General features: G+C 42.6%; 1 protein-coding gene across 5 annotated transcripts in view; it reads left to right on the top strand.

Moving 5' to 3' along the window:
- The window catches only part of vav3b (vav 3 guanine nucleotide exchange factor b), a 168140-nt gene that overhangs the window by 133262 nt on the left and 17533 nt on the right, over positions 1-17345 (top strand). For all 5 annotated transcript variants that reach the window (XM_073918264.1, XM_073918267.1, XM_073918256.1 and 2 more), the window contains 4 exons: positions 331-365; positions 474-590; positions 5631-5718; positions 9324-9432. In XM_073918264.1, coding sequence (XP_073774365.1) covers positions 331-365; positions 474-590; positions 5631-5718; positions 9324-9432 — 349 coding nt within the window. The remainder of the gene's footprint in view (positions 1-330; positions 366-473; positions 591-5630; positions 5719-9323; positions 9433-17345) is intronic.

The raw sequence follows: 17345 nt of genomic DNA, 5'->3' as shown, positions 1-17345 counted from the left end.
GGCAAGCAGCTCCTTTGTTTTTTATTTATTTAATAAAGAAGCTGAGATACGACCTGAAAGACGACAATACAACACCTACTATCACAATCATCAGCACTTTTAATAGTTTATTTAACAGACTTATAATATGCTGTTGTTCTATTGGAGTTTTCAACCCAAAATGGCTGCCGCACCCTCTAGTGGCTGTTTCCCAAATTACACTAGAGTGTCACCTCTTGGTCATTTTAAGCTCTTTGATTAAACCGGACACATCGTGACGTACTGTATGGTATTTAAAAAAATCTCAAAAAACATAACATTTGTAATACACTGTGTATTTCTCATTCCTAGGTGCCCAGAACAGTCGACTATTCCTCCCAACCTTGGTAAGCCTTAGCATATCCATACGACACATAAAACAACCTGCATGACTACATGTGCTGAGTCTTTTTAGTTCTGCTTTTAACCACATGCATTTCGGTGTGTGTGAGCAGGTTCGCAGGCCCCATGGAGAGGCATCACGCAGAGTCTGAGCTCATGGAGAGAGAGAACAGCACATACCTGGTGCGATACCGGAGCCGTGAGAGCAGAGAGTACGCCATCAGCATCAAGTGCGTGTACCTATTATCCCACTTCATATATTTGAGCAAGCATTTTTATTGCACACAAAGCTGGCGTGACGGATGGTCGGCGGGGTCCTTGTACAACAGTCCTTTTGCACGCTAAGTTAAGCTTTCTTCTTTCATTTCCCTCCATGCAAGTCAATGCATTATGCATGATGGTATTTGCATACGGCTCAATGTGTATTATGGTCGTGGTCAGCGAGTTATCACACTACACGCTCGGTGCGGGTGTTATTACCTCAGAACGTTTTATAGTTGCGTGTCTCATGCTCAAACCAGTCACCAGGTTTCTGTCAAAACATTTTAGCATTTAATGAGGGGCTTTAGGTCCTCTGGGTGTGTTGACCTGCGGTCAGAGACTGACAGCACTGTTCCACAGCCTTATGTTATGGGCAGTTCTGTCCACAACAGGCTCATGTCACACTTAGTTTAAAAGGAACTGGTTTTTCTATAGCTGTCTCAAGGTTATGGAAAAACCTACGGGGTATTAGATCATCTCTAGCTAATATAACTCTTTGATCCAGTATTGAAGGGATAGTTCACTCAAAAATGGATTTTCATTATTTATGTACTCAAACCTTTTGTTAACCCATTTGTGACCCTGAATCACAAATTCAGTATTATGTTGCACAGGTTGTATATATTTGTGGGAAAAGCCAAAATACATTTTATAAAAGTGAAATTCATCGATTTTTATTTCAGTTTATGCCAACAGTCATTAGTATACTAAGTACTGATCATCTTCAATTGAGACATTTGATACATTTTATATTATTATTATTATATCAAAACTTAATTTGGCTTAGTAAAAGAGATTACTTGGAACTTTATTTTGTCAACTTTAAGGGCACCAGTTTTAACCATTTATCAAGATTTAATATACGATAAGTCTTTTGTGTCTCCTGAATGTGTCTATAAAGTTTCAACTCAAAATACCCATCAGCTTTCTTATTTTACCTTTTTAAATCTGGGAAATGTGAGCTGTTTTAACATTGTAGCTGTTTTTGTTGCCTGTTGCTTTAATCATAATGAGCTGATTCTTCCTGCCCACTGTTCCTACGTGCGTGTCAGCCATAGCCTTCACGTTGACCATGGGTTGTCAATCTTTTCAGCCCGCGACCCCCAAAATAACAAGGCCAGTGACTTGCAACCCCCAATATCTTCTGAGGTGGTTGTAAATACAGAAACCTTGCATGCAATGGCGCAAAAAACCAATAGACCCAAGTCTATTCTTTAAAGATTTTTTTTAATGTATGTCAGTGCTGTAAATGTGCCAGTAAGTTTAACCTGATGTTTTAAAATCTATCTGCTGCATCTGACGCTATTGCTGTGTCTTTAATGTAATGTAATTACCTCAGGGGTCGCAATCCAATAGAACTAGTAACTATAAGCTACTATAGTAACTGTATACAGTAGTATTTAGTAACTATAAACATCTATTTTTTTTTCTTTTCAGTAGGTTATGGATAAAATAAGGTAATTCTTATGGTTTAAAAAAATAAATAGATTTTTGGAAATCACGTGGTGACCCTCCTTCGTTGTCCCTGACCCCTCGGGGGGTCCTAACCCCCACTTTGAGAACCTCTGATGTAGACAAATAGCTCAGTGACAGACAAGAATGAAGCAGATCTCCCTTACTACAGTAAGAGTTTTCACAACGGTCATTTGATATATTTCATTCATTCATTTTCTTTTTCGCTTAGTCTCTTTATTAATCTGGGGTCGCCACAGTGGAACGAATCGCCAACTTATCCAGCACATGTTTTACGCAGCAGATGCCCTTTCAGCTGCAACCCGGGAAACACACATACACTCTCATTCATACACATACACTACAGACAATTTTAGCTCACACAATTCACCTGTGCTGCATGTCTTTGGACTTGTGGGAGAAACTGTAGCACCTGCAAGAAACCCACACGAACACAGAAAGAACATGCAAACTTCACACAGAACTGACAACTGACCCTGCCGAGGCTCGAACCAGCGACCTTCTTGTTGTAAGGCGACAGCATTACCTACTGCACCACCGCACCGCCCATTTGATATATTTGTTGTGCGATGAGTCACACACAATGTCGTTATTAAGTTCCCTTATGTGCACGACTATTAGGGACAAACCCTTCAGAACCCTTCAGACTCAGTCAAAGGTGAAAAATATATATATATATATATATATTTCAAGTACATATATAATTATTTAAATATATAAATATATCTAGTCAAAATAGTCATCATTCATTCATTCTCTTTGTGGCGTAGTCCCTTTATTAATCAGTAGTTGCTACAGCGGATTGAACAGTTAACTTAGCCAGCATATTTTTACGCAGTGGATGCCCTTCCAGCTGCAACACACATACACTACAGACAATTTAGCTTACCCAATTCACCTATAGCGCATGTCTTTGAACTGTGGAGGAAACTGGAGCACACGGAGGAAACCCACATGAACAAAGGGAGAACATGCAAACCCCACACAGAAATGCCAACTGAATCAGCCAAAGCTCGAACCAGGGACTTTCTTGTTGTGAGGAGACAGCGATTCCCACTGCGCCGCTGCACCACCCCAGTCAAAATATACTTTTCTTGCAGTATTTGATGTGGATCAGTAAATTTTTTTTGTATTTTTTTTGTCCTATATATAATCAAATTTAAACCATACACCCATGAAAAGTTTATATATTCAGATTTCAAATGATGTATAAATCAACATTTCTAAAAATGTACACTTATGAATGGCTTTGCTGTCCAGGGTCATGCTTATTGCTTATTTTAGGTGTTAAAAGCATTAAAGCCAATACAAAATCTAAACTGACCGTTCATTTTTATCATGCAATATTGCTGTATTTATCAGTGTTTCTGTGGGTCTTAAAGGTCGAAAAGTGTAGTTCGCCCAAAAATAAAAAATTGCTGTTGACTTTTTTGTCTTAAGTAAAATATGAAAGGTTTTATCTATACCATTGTCCTAGGTGATTCAGCAAATACAAGTAAATGGCTACTGACACTTTGAGAGTCAAAACAACATATCAAACCCTTCAGGATTTCATAATTCCACGATCGCTAAATTAACTGCAAAATTTTGTGGAGTTATTTATTTTTTAACTACTGCAAATTTCCCACAACATTTGCACCGCCGGGAGCCTGTTCAAATTCCCACCATGCCACAGCAATGTTGGGTTGCGGCTGGAAGGTTATCCGCTGCGTAAAACACATACTGGATAAGTTGGCGGTTCATTCCGCTGTGGCGACCCCTGAAAAATAAAGAGACTAAGCCGAGAAGAAAATGAATGAATGAACTATTAGCGAATAGAATGTGTGCAAAGCCTCAAGTTGTTAAAATACGTTTCTCATCCAGTGTGTGATGCGCATCATGTGACATTTATGCACATTAGCCTGTTTAAACTAGGCCATGTGAGTTGCATCACTTCCTAAACTACTACATATTGTATATATGCATCCTGTTGTCATATGCGTTGCCCTCTTTCTATCTCTTTTTCTTTCTCTCTTACACACATACACACGCACACATACTGTACTGAAAGCAAGCATGCTCTGCATCATGTCCACCAGCATGTTCAAATTAGCCATCAAACAACACAAATGCATTGTTTTAATATAGTTGGTTTCATTTTCATATATGATACAGCAGTTTTAGGAATATCTCCTGGTTTTACTCTGTTTATCTCAGTGTTTCATTTATATAAATTACAGTAATCAATTGTTCTCGAGGTCAAAAAATGTATAAAGAATTAAGATGTGTACATTATCAATCCTTTTAGCCACAAAAAATGAAACCCTAGAGGGACTGACACATCCAAAACAATGTTATATATAGTGACTCTTGACCATACATGATTGAGGTCTTACAAGGTATATGCCAACATAATGCTGACAATACTGTACAATGGCAACACAGGGACTTAAACACACAATCCATAAAGTCATTCTTCCCAGGGGTACACATGGATGTACACTGTAAAACCCAACAGTCAACTTTATCAAATGAAATGAGTGTAGTTAACTCAAAATTGACTAAGTTAATTCTTTGAAAAGAGTTTTGAACTCAGTGTTGAAGGTAATGTGTTCATTAAATACCTCATTACTTCAACTTAAATGGAGTAAGTTCACAGAACTCATATAGATTAGTAACTCAAATGTTTTGTAGCAATCGATTTCCTTAATCGGTTTGAGTTGTCTTAACTTTTTGGGTTTTACAGTACTCAGTTAGTTTGATTTCTCTTCATTTATTGGGTTTTACTGGGCTCAGATTGCTTCGTTTACTCAAATGGATTAAGTTTACAGTACTCATTAGGATTAGCTTTTGAACTTAAAGGGTTTGTTGCAATCGGTTTCCTCAAACGGTTTAAGTTATCTTAACTTTTTGGGTTTTTCAGTGTATTATTAATCTTTTGTAGCATCCAGAATAAATAAGTTCTAGAAATATTTTGCTGGACACTTGATGAACATTTTGCTTTATAAGATCTCAATGTATCCTCTAGAGTCATGGCTTTTCATTTAGTTTTTCCTGTAAATGTTTTTTGGCTCTCAAAGCTCCGGTAGCCATTAACTTTAAATTATACAAATCACAAAGAACCAATATTTTTGGGGGGTGAACTATCCTTTTAAATGACTTTAAGATGCAGTTACTCAAAACTGAAAATTCTGTCATCATTAACTCACCTTTCACTTGTTCCAAACCTGCTTGACTTCCTTTCTTCTGTTTTGAAAACCACAAACATCCATAGCATTTGTTTTTCCTGCTATGGACATCAATGTTTACAGGTTTTCAGCTTTATTTTTTATGTTCAACAGAATCAAGAAATTCAAAAAGGTTTGGAATCACTTGAGGTTGAGTAAATAGTGAGTACATTTTCTTTTTTGGGTGAACTATACCTTTAATGTGCTATTTAAATAGATTTGTTTGACTTGTATGCAAATTCTCAATAACTTTTTTGACAGTACTGACATTGTGCAAGCTGAAATACTGATGATCATGAAATGGTTACAGTGATTCTCTGTCATCTGCAGGTACAACAATGATGTGAAGCACCTTAAGGTCCTCACTAAGGAGGGCTGTTTCTACATTGCCGAAAGCAGGACGTTCAAGAATGTGTTGGTAAGTAGGTTTGAGTTGCGCAGAAGCAATGGGTTTATCACCATTTGCTCTATTTATCATAAACATATGCATTCATATATAGGGTGTTATATTTCTGTGTCAGATGTGCTGCAGAGGCCTAAGCTGCTTTTTTTTTAGGAAACTAGAGCATTTGCTGATCTGCATATTTCTGTATTTCATTAGCATAATTAATAACAGGGGTCTAACTATTAATTCAGAGTCATCAATATTACTGCAACATTTGTTTGTTTAAATGTTTTTGTCTAAAATGTTTTTAAAATGATAATGTTTATATTGGGAAAAAATACTGTGGCAATACAGTGGCATGGATGGTAATGCTTTGATATACAATGTGCTATTGTACTGAATGATAACAACTCATGTTAATTCAGGGTATGTAAAACAAGCATAGCATTACCATGGTAAATATCTATTAAACACATCTATGAATATTTTTTATAACTGTTGCTGGTTTGGAAATTATTTTAACTCAGCCCTGTTTACACACAGTTTTAAGGGGATACAGTTTTTTTAATAATAAAACTGAACAGGTACTCATTATTTTCTTACCTCCAGTTGTTTCAAACCTTTATGAGCTTCTTTATTCTGTTGAACACTATTGGAGATATTTTGAAGAAAGCTGAAAACCCGTAATCATTGACTTCCAAAGTAGGAAAAACAAAAACCTCTGAAGTCATTGAATGGTTACAGGTTTCCAGTTTTCTTCAAAATACCGTCTTTTGTGTTCAGTTGAAGAAAAACCCAAACAGGTTTGAAACATGTGGAGGGAAAGTAAATGATGACGGATTTTCATTTTTGTGGGAACTACAGTGCATCCGGAAAGTATTCGTAACGCTTGACCTTTTCCAAAATTTTAATTCAATTTTTTAATTAGCCTTATGCTAAAATGGAGTAAATTCATTTATTTCCTTAAAATTCTACACACATTACCCCATAATGACAATGTGAAAAAAGACTTTTTTTAAATTGTTGCAAATTTATTGAAAAAACCTGAAAAATCACATGTACATAAGTATTTACACCCTTAGCTCAATACTTTGTTGGTGCACCTTTGGCAGCATTTACAGCCTCAAGTCTTTTTGAATATGATGCCACAAGCTTGGCTCTCCTGTCTTTGGGAATTTTGTCCATTCCTCTTTGTAGTATCTCTCAAGCTCTATCCGGTTGTATGGGAAGTGATATTGAACAGCCATATTCAGATCTCTCCAGAAATGTTCAATAGGATTTAGGTCTGGGCTCTGGCTGAGCCACTCAAGGACATTCACTGAGTTGTTGTAAAGCCACTCTATGATATTTTGGCGGTGTGCTTTGGGTCATCATCGTGCTGGAAGATGAACGGTCACTACAGTCTGAAGTCAAGAGCACTCTGAAGCAGGTTTTCATTCAGGATGTCTCTGTACATTGCTGCATTCATCTTTCCCTCTATCCTGACTAGTCTTCCGGTTCCTGCTGCTGAAAAACATCCCCACAGCATGATGCTGCCACCAACATGCTTCACTGTAGGCATGGTATTAGCCTGGTGATGAGCGGTGCCTGTTTTTCTCCAAACGTAATGCCTGCCATTCACTCCAAAGAGTTCAATTTTAATCTCATCAGACCAGATAATTTTGTTTCTTATAGTCTGAGAGTTCTTCGGATGCTTTTTGGCAAATTCCAGATAAAGAGTGCTTTCCCTCTGGCCACTCTACCACACAGGCCTGATTGGTGCATTGCTGCACAGATGGTTGTCCTTCTGTAAGGTTCTCCTCTCTCCATAGAAGAACGCTGGAGCTCAGACAGAGTGACTATCGGGTTATTGATCACCTCCCTGACTAAGGCCCTTCTCCCCTGATCATTCAGCTTAGATGGCTGGCTAGCTCTAAGTCCTGGTGGTTCCAAACATCTTACACTTACAGATTATTGAGACCACTGTGCTCATTGGAACTTTCAGAGCAGCAGAAAAATTTCTGTAACCTTCCCCAGCCTTGTGCCTCGAGACAATCCTGTCTCTGAGTTCTACAGACAATTTCTTTTTCTCCATGCTTGGTTTGTGCTTTGACATGCACTGTCAACCCTGGGACCTTGTATAGACTGGTGGATGCCTTTTCAAATCATGTACAATCAACTGAATTTACTAAATTTTTAGAATGATCAGTGGAAACAAAATGAGCTCAATTTAGATATTTAATTTAGTGATTTTTCAGGTTTTTTTATTAATAATAAATTCATAACAATAAAAAAAAAAATTCACATTGTCATTAAGGGGTATTGTGTGTAGAATGCGAGAAAATAAATGAATTTAATCCATTTTGGAATAAGGCTGTAACACAAAAAAAAATGTTGACAAAAGGGCATACTTTCCGTATACACTGTATTCCTTTAGTATGCATTCAGATGTGTATCTGGTGTCCACTTGTGTTGGGATTTTTTGGAGACCCTTCCCTCTTCTTGCGTCATGCAGTAGTTTTTATCATGTTTGCGTAGCTAAATTTAGTGCGACACATGAGTACTATTGAATGAACAAACTCATGCTGCATAGCTTTTGACCAAGTGGGAAAACAAACAAATGACAAGGATGTGGATGCCATTTACAATTTCAATCAGTGTTTTAGTACAAAACAGTGAAGTATGGTTACATTAGGAGCATTTATATTGCAAAAGCAATCAACTCTAATATATTTTTTTGACTGGAAGTGGTCAAAATTACATTAACTCTAAGCATATTACAATCTGCACTTACTGTAGTGTTGTTCACTTACTTGTACATAATGATTGTAAAAACACATCTCAATACCAAGTAGAAACAGGGCTTTAAGCAATAGTAGCTGTTTCCCAACCGAGTAGGTTAGTGAAAGATAATAAATAATAACTTAGAAAACAAACATTTAAGGGAACATTCCACTTTTTTTTTAAATAGGCTTATTTTACAACTTCCCTAGAGTTAAGCAGTTGAGTTGTACCATTTTTAAAATCCATTCAGCCAGTCTCGAGGGCTAGAAGGAGCATTTTAGTTTAGTTTTACATAATTGATTCAAATTAGATCATTAGCATATCACAAAAAAAAGTTTAATCATTTTCCTCTTTAAAGCTTGACTTTTCTGAATTACATCATGTACGAATACCAACATAAAATAAAAAGTTGCTATTTACACAATGTAACTACAGAAAAGTCAAACTTTAAATAGAAAAATTATCAAAACTCTTGTCATTTTTGAGTGAAAAGCTAATGGTCTACTTCAATGATCTACTGTATGCTAAGCTAAGCTAATAGCGTTCCCACCAGACATAGAGATTGGCTGAATGGATTAAAAAAATGGGAAAACTCTACTGTTTAACGCTAGGGGAGTTGTAAAATGAGTCGTATTCTCTCCCAAAAAGTGAAATGTTCAACTAAATAATGAAAATACTCTAAATTAAATGCTAACAAAATGAAGCATTACATTGGTTTACCTAAAGTAGATATGACCAGAGAATTGTGAACATGGTAAAACTAAACTTAAATCTCAGCGGATTAAATATTGAAAAATTAAATGATTTAGGTCAAACCTGACAAAAAATGGTGAGTTCCAGGAATAAGCTTTTAAACTTGTGCTGTTTCTGTCTAGGGGCTTGTTGAATATTACAAACAGCACTCTCTGAAAGAGGGTTTCCGTACTCTGGACACTACTCTGCAGGTTCCCTTTAAGGAACTTGGTACAGGACTCCGTACTGCTGGTATGTATCGGGTACATGTTTTAGATTTATGCTATATGATGACATTGGTTTCTTAGCTTAGTTCACACTGATAGTGACATTGATCATTGAGATTATTTCCAGTAATGGACCAGAATTTGGGTTCATCAATCATTGTGCATAGATTGAGTAAGCTGAGATAATTACTTGAAATGTGACTTTATGCAGAGTGATGAAATTAAGTGACCTTCAGTAGGAGTGCACAGTAGTCAAGTACATACTATTCAACTTAAGCAGTGTTAACTGCTGGAAATTCTAATATACATGAGTTATAATATATATCATCCACTTGCCAGTTTGCTCTGTAATTTATCTTGCAATGGCATTGAAAAAGATAATTATTATGCTGTAGTGTTGACATGATACTCTGTTATGATTTATTGAAAAATATCGATATTCGGTATCATTTTTCATACCACAAAATTAAGAGTATACATTTTTTTTAAATTAACAGATAAACAAGACCTGAATATGACAATGAGGTATTATGACAAAGAGCCGTTGCAAATGTTCGCATTTTTTTTTTTTAATCAGCCTCCAATGTTTATGTTTAGTTATTTCTCTTCAAAGGCAATAAAAAGAGCTTATTCATCACTATAAAAGTAAAATTACTGAGCCTACACACGGGAGTCAGAGAAAAATGCTAGTTTTAAAAGAAAATATCAAATGGCTTTTCGAGGTTTTTGCATCTAAACTCATTGTGGTAGTGCACTTGTTTAAAAAACTTTGATTGTAACATTCAGAATGCAGTGAAGTACCTTAACTTTTACTTTACAATCACTGTTAAAGGTGTTGGGTTCCACTCAAGTTTTTTCATGTTGTCCCAACACAAATCGATTAAATTAACTTAAACATTTTTACAAATTGCAGTGATTCAACATAAAACTATTTGGTCGTTCCCAAAGCAACTTTGTGTTGTTTTAACTTATTTTAAATACGTAGTTTGAACAAGCAGCACAAGTAATTTTTTGAGAGATCTTTTAAATAATATTAAAATTAAATAAAATACCAGATATGTCAATAAACCTTAAGTTCAAAAGGCACTAAATTATTAGTAAAAACATAATCAGTGCAGTCGTAGGCAATTTTGCATTACTGTGTTATTGACAACTGTATCTACTATATGTTAACTAATATAGAGTCTATGCGATCGTTTAGGTTGATTTAAGGGATTTCACACTTGGGTAAGAATAAAAAAAAAAAATCATAATTAGGTTTAACTAAAGAAATTATAAGAGAGTCAGTATATTTTATACTTACCTGACATCGATCTTAAATAATGTGAAGCCTTTTTGTATTCATAACTGTAATTTATATACAAACACACAAGTTCCTCAGAAAAAAAAATGGTTTTGATTTGTTGCCAAAATAGACTTTTTTATTTTTTGTAGCAACAGTATGTTAGTTTGTGATCAGATTTCTTAGATACACAATAACATCCTAAACATCTACAAGCAGTTAACAGGACAGTGACCTGTTAGCCTCCAGAGATTAAAATCACTGTCAGTGTGAGTAGGTCTTCAAACAGGTCCTCTTTAATGCCAGGAGGCATCGCTGGCTCTCAGGATGTATTTTTAGCTGCAGATTTGCTAGGCATCCTGACACTTCCCTGAATCTTTTGATTAAAAATAAATGTAGAGTTGTTGTTGGGTGAAACTTACTTACCGGCTTCATTTGGTACAACAGAACAGATCTTCTAAAGTTCAAACTTTTTTTTTTTATTAAGAGGTGGGACTTAGCTAACTGTTTGGATCTAGTAGGTATTCCATGAACACACATTTCTAGGATTTACAGTGCCTGAAAAAGACCATAGGAGGATGACAAGCCTCATGGTGGTCAATAGGGCTGCACGATTAATTGAAAAAAGATCTCAAATCGACCCTACACGGGATCTTAATACTGCTTTTTCTACGATTCAGCCAATTATATTTTCAAGGTCAGAAAAGTAAAGGCAAACGCAAAAGTCTTCACAACTGCATGGACACCTTTAAATGAAAGTGTCACATAACGTATTTATAAGGTATAATTCTTAGTGAACAGAACCTGCATATGCTGTGTACAGCAAGTAATAAAGTTCAGTTTGTTGCACAGAGCAATCGTTTGAGAGCTGCGCTAAAAGAATGATTTGCATGGGGAAGTGAAAGTGAAGGTGGTGTTACACCAAATTCTGTGATGATCGTATTCTGTGACTCTAGTAGGAGCTGTTCTCACTGTTTGGCTTGAACTCGCTCCCACAGGCACCGGCATTCAAATCATTCAAATGATCATATCACATTTTAAAGTTATGATTACGAGAAGCTGCGAGGCAGTGGCGCAGTAGGTAGTGCTGTCGCCTCAAAGCAAGAAGGTCGCTGGGTCCCTGGTTCGAACCTCAGATCAGTTGGCGTTTCTGTGTGGAGTTTGCATGTTCTCTCTGGCTTTGCTTGGGTTTCCTCCGGGTGCTCCGGTTTCCCCCACAGTCAAAAGACATGCGGTACAGGTGAATTGGGTAGGCTAAATTGTCCGTAGTGTATGAGTGTGTGTGTGTGAATGTGTGTGTGGATGTTTCCCAGAGATGGGTTGTGGCTGGAAGGGCATCCGCTGCGTAAAAACATGCTGAATAAGTTGGCGGTTCATTCCGCTGTGGCGACCCTGGATTAATAAAGGGACTAAGCCGACTAGAAAATGAATGAATGAATGAATGATTACGAGAAGCATTTGATATATTTGTTTTTATCCATAGCTAACACATAGTGTTAAACATAGTTACACATAGTGCATGAAAATAAATGTTCCCCTTCGGTTGGGGAACTTCAGTGCTATACAGTGGATTTGATCTTGGAAAATCCACGTATGGGAGGATTCAGTTCAGAAGCCGCTTGTCTGAAATAGTATTGAACGGGCCAATGAATGCAATGAATTGGCAGCGTAAGCTTTCGCAGGTGTGCTTCATTGCCAATTATCCCAGCATATAAGCACACCTGGAGCGAGCAAACGCCATCCTTTTCGCTTCAGAGACTTTCTGATTGAGTCGATGGGGGTTCCTCCTGCTGTGATCCAGCGATTCCGAGCGAACAAGAGCATTCTCCCGGTCCAGAGTGTGTACACGCAGCGGCAGACGGTCGAGCTGGCATTCTCCCTTGCCTGGCGTTCTTTGGGTCCGGTTTTCCAGAGCGGTGCGTATAAAGTTGCAACTTCACAAAGAGAGCAACACAGTCGTGCAGCACGTCCTTTTCAGGACGGCACTCTGACTGTGCGTTTCTGGATGTGGTGGTTTCCTGTCCTCGGATAATGGGCACAGGCACTGCGTTGCATGCCTGGGGGGTCCAGCATGTTAATGCGCTGCTCGCGGGCAGTTCATGTCGTCATTGCAATGCCATGACTGATGTGCAGTAAAGATCGCAGCTAGCCTTTGCAAAAGGGCAGACCACCCCAGTTGTCCCCTGATCTGCAGCGGGGCACTCGGGCAGATCTGAGGGTTCAGCGAGAGATAATCCGTCGCCCATGGGCCCGCGGACCTCCCGCTCCTTCAAGCGCTCCATCCAAGCTTCGGGCGGGGGAAGCGATCAGTCTAACAGATGGTAGCCCTTATGCTCGATGACACCGAAAACCAGACGTCCACCGCGGCATCGGAGGGTGGGCTTTCATTGTCCGATGATGATGATCCAGACCCGCTCGCCCCCTCCGGGCAGGTGAGCACTGTCAAAACGGATCCTGAAACGGATATGTTAGCCATGCTTTCCCGGGCTGCTTCACTCAGATGGTTTATCCCCCAGCTCCGCAGCCGGACCGACTAGAGGGGCGTCCCCTTCTTCCCGGAGGTGCACTGTAGGCTCACGCCGCCTTGAAGGGCACTTTTTCCAGCTCGTGCTGCGTGTCCCTCTACCCTCACCACTCTTGAGGGTGGAACGGCCAGGGGGTATGTGGCGATTCCTCAGGTTGAGTGCGCGATGGCGGTCAATCCGCGCGGCGCCTCTTCTTGGCGGGGTTCGCCTCATCTCCCATCCAAAGCCTGTAAGTTATCTGCCTCCCTCGGAGCTAGAGCTTACAAGGCTGCGGGCCAGGCTGCTTCCGCCTTGCATGCGATAGCCACCTACCAGCGCTACCAAGCGCAGGCGCTGGCCGAGCTGCACGAGGGTGGGTCCCAACCCAGGCTTATGAGCTTCGCACCGCAGCCGACTAAGCTTTTGGGACTACTAAGTCCGCTGCGTGTGCGTTGGGGAGGACGATGTCCACACTAGTGATCCAGGAGCGCCACTCCTGGCTGATATGCACAAAGTTGACAAAGTCTGCTTTCTTGACTTCCCCATATCCCAAGCTGGCATGTTCGGCGACACCGTCTGTGAATTCACCCAGGAATTCGAGGCGGTGAAAGAGCAGTCTGATGGGTCATGTCTTATCGGCAGGTCCGTAAGCCCGCTCCGCCCGCCGTGCCATCCATATCTGCTCCTCGCCGAAGGCGCCCGCCCACGAGAGCTGCACCGCCCCCGCACATGCCTCTGGCGAAGCGAGCACGTCGAACGTCTCGGAAGCAGGCAGCCCCCCCTGCCCAGAACGCCGCTAAGTCCGGCAACGGACCACGAAGCGTCCCTGGGACAGGTCATATGGAGAAGAGGGAACTTGCTCTTTCCCCGCTGGAGGGCGGGGCCCCATTTCCAATGGCACTTTTTACTGCCATGAAAACATCATGAAAGAGCACTTTTCCACTTCCCCGGATGTGACAGCCTGAAGTCTGCCAGTCTTGGACGCTATGCTTTCTAGCTTGCAGGTTCGGTGCATTTTGCCAGTGGCTCACGAGCGCTGGGAGGACGGTCTCCTTTCTCCCACCCCTCGAGCCTCCCCTCCGGAGATTGGGTGCGAAGTGAGAGCAAATCTCTCACCTCCAGCTCTTCCGTGGGACCCGCGCGCTTCCCGGATCAGCACACTCACTCTGCGCTGCCCCAATGCTGGTACGTCAGTGATTGTAGCGATGAGTCCATTAGCGAGAGCTCTGCCTGCCTCGTTAGCGCGGGCCAGCTCTTCGCGGTGGCTCATACGCACAATCAGACTCGGCTATGCGATTCAGTTCGCGAAACAGCCCCCCAAGTCACAGGTGTGTATTCACCAGGGTCAGCCCCCTGTCCGCCCCTGTCTTGCTAGAGAAGATTGCTGTCCTCCTGGCGAAGCATGCAATCGAGCTGCTCCCTCCAGCCGAGATGGAGAGCGGGTTTTACAGCCCACACTTCATCCTGCCCAAAAGATCGGTGGGTCACGGCCAATCCTAGATCTGCGCATTTTGGACCGCTGTCTGCACAAGCTGCCGTTCAGAATGCTCTCGCAGAAGCGCATTCTCCGGTGCGTTCGTCCTCTGGGTTGGTCTACAGCATTAGACCTGATGGACGCGTATTTCCATGTCTCCACTCTTCCTCGCCACCATCAGTTTCTGTGGGTTGCGTTTGAAGGTCGAGCTTGGCAATACAAAGTCCTCCTCTTCGGGCTCTCTCTGTCTCTGCGGGTCCTCACCAAGCCCGCGGAGGGTGCCTTAGCACCCCTTCGGCTTGCGGGCATCCGCATACTCAATTTTCTTGACGACTGGCTGACTTTTGCCCACTCTCGGAGCAATTGATTATGCACAGAGACAAAGTGCTCCGGTACGATCAAGTCCCCAGACGGGCATGGCGCGCGCGCGCACACCGAGTCTCTGTTACTGCGCTGTGTCGCCGCGCCCTCAGTCCTTGGAGAGACCCCTCATTCCTACAGGCCTGAGTGCCTCTAGGACAGGCGTCCAGTCTTGTTGTCGTTTCAACAGACGCTTCCAACACGGGCTGGGGGGCTGTGCGTTGCGGGCATGCGGCTGCGGACCTGTGGAAAGGTACCCAGTTGCATTGGCATATCGCCTGGAGCTGTTGGCTGTGTTCCTCACTCTCCACCATTTTTTTCCGGTGCTAGAGTGACAACACGTGCTGGTCAGGACGGACAGTATGGCGACGGCGGCGTATATCAACCGTATGGGGGGTATGCGCTCTCGCCGCATGTCACAGCTCGCCCTCCGTCTGCTCCTCTGGAGTCATCCGTGGCTGAAATCGCTGCACGCCATTCATATTCAGGCAAGCTCAACCGTGCAGCCGATGCGCTCTCACGGCAGCCTTACGTCCTGAAGAATGGAGACTCCACCCCGAGTTTGTTCAGCTGATATGGGCAAGATTCAGGGAAGCCCAGATCAATCTGTTGCTTCCCGCGAGATCGCTCATTGCCTGTTGTTCTTTTCCCTGACCGAGTGCTCTCGGCACAGATGCACTGGCTTACAGCTGGCCTCGGGGCATGCACAAATACGCATTTCCCCCAGTGAGCCTGCTCGCGCAGTTACTGTGCAAGGTCAGGGAGGACGAAGAACAGGTTGCTGGTTGCGCCCCTCTGGCTCAACCGGACCTGGATGTCAGAGCTCTCCCTCCTCGCAATAGCCCTCCCCTGGCAGTTCCCTTCAAGAGAGCACCTACTCTCTCAGGGACAGGACACCATCTGGCACCCTCGCCGATCTTTGGAGGTCCTTAGACGCGAAGAAGACTTAGGTAACCTCCGATTACGGTGGCTAATACCGTCACTCGGGCTAGAGCCCCCTCCCCGAGTGCACCTATGCCCTGAAGTGGAGTCTATTTACTGAATGGTGCGTCTCTCGCAGAGAAGACCCCTGTAATTTGCCAGATCAGCGTTGTGTTTTCTTTACGCCGAGAAAAGCTGGAGAACAGGCTGTCGCCCTCCACACTCAAGGTTACGTGGCTGCCATCTCCGCTCTCATGACGCGGTGGCTGGCAGCACCGTGGGAACGCATAACCTCATAATCCGGTTCCTCAGGGGCGCTAGGCGAATTAATCCACCCCGCCCCCTCTCATGCCCTCTTAGGATCTCGCCCTCGATACACGAGCCGCGTCAGATCCCTTCGATCCTCGACTCAGTATCTTTCTGTCCCTGAAGACAGCTCTGCTGGTCGCGTTGATATCGATTAGAGGGTCGGGGACCCGGAGGCATTTTTCGATCAGTGACTCGTGCCTGTAATTGGGCTGGCTTTCTCTCACGTCCTGAGACCCCGCCCGCGATATGTGCCCAAGGTTCCTACCACTCCGTTTTAATACCAGGTAGTGAGCCTGCAAGCGCTGCCTCCGGAGGAGGCAGACCCAGGCCTTTTTTATAATCCGGACTGCACTCAGAGTTTAGCAGTTCTTCGTCTGTTATGACGGTCGGCAGCAGGGAAGTGCCGTATTGAAATTAAGTTTTCCCACTGGATTGTGGATGCCATTCTCTCGCTTATCAGAGCCGAGGTGAGCCGCGTCCCCCGAGAGTGCGTGCCCACTCCACTCGGAACATCGCATCCTCTTGGGCGCGCGCACGCGGCGCCTCTCTAACAGACATCTGTAGAGCTGCGAGCTGGGCGACACCCAACACATTTGCAAGGTTAATATCTGCAATTGGAGCCAGTTTCCTCAAGGGTATTAGGTACCCTTTTGTGATTGAGGAAACAATTCGGTAAAGTGTTGAAACACGCTTGCTGCGCCATTCTCCCTAACACAAAGATACGTGCGCCTTTTTATCTGTCAGTAAAGTTCCCCGTCAGGTGAGCCCTGCAGATTCCTCCGTGGCCCCCAGCACTGACTCAGCGGAGAAGTCACTTGCTGGCCCACTACATTGTTGGTCTGCCCGCTGGTCAGCCCTCGTCTTGGGTATAGGTGCCTGCTATGCGTGATCCCCACTAGGCGATCTCATATGCTTATTCCGCCACGGTTAAGTCCCCCCCGGGTGGACCCGTGTCTTCCCTCTCCGCTAACCACTTTTCTATGTGCACTCCCCCTTCTTAGGGCTAGTCCATATGTAAATTCTGCCATCTTTCTCCCCCCTTGGGTAGCGGATGGCCTCCGCAGTGTCCTCCCTATCGGGATTGCACG

The sequence above is a fragment of the Danio rerio genome, chromosome 2 (assembly GCF_049306965.1).
Source record: "Danio rerio strain Tuebingen ecotype United States chromosome 2, GRCz12tu, whole genome shotgun sequence".
Classification (NCBI taxonomy): domain Eukaryota; kingdom Metazoa; phylum Chordata; class Actinopteri; order Cypriniformes; family Danionidae; genus Danio; species Danio rerio.
Note: the sequence above shows the minus strand (reverse complement) of the source record. Positions and strands in the feature narration are given on the sequence as shown.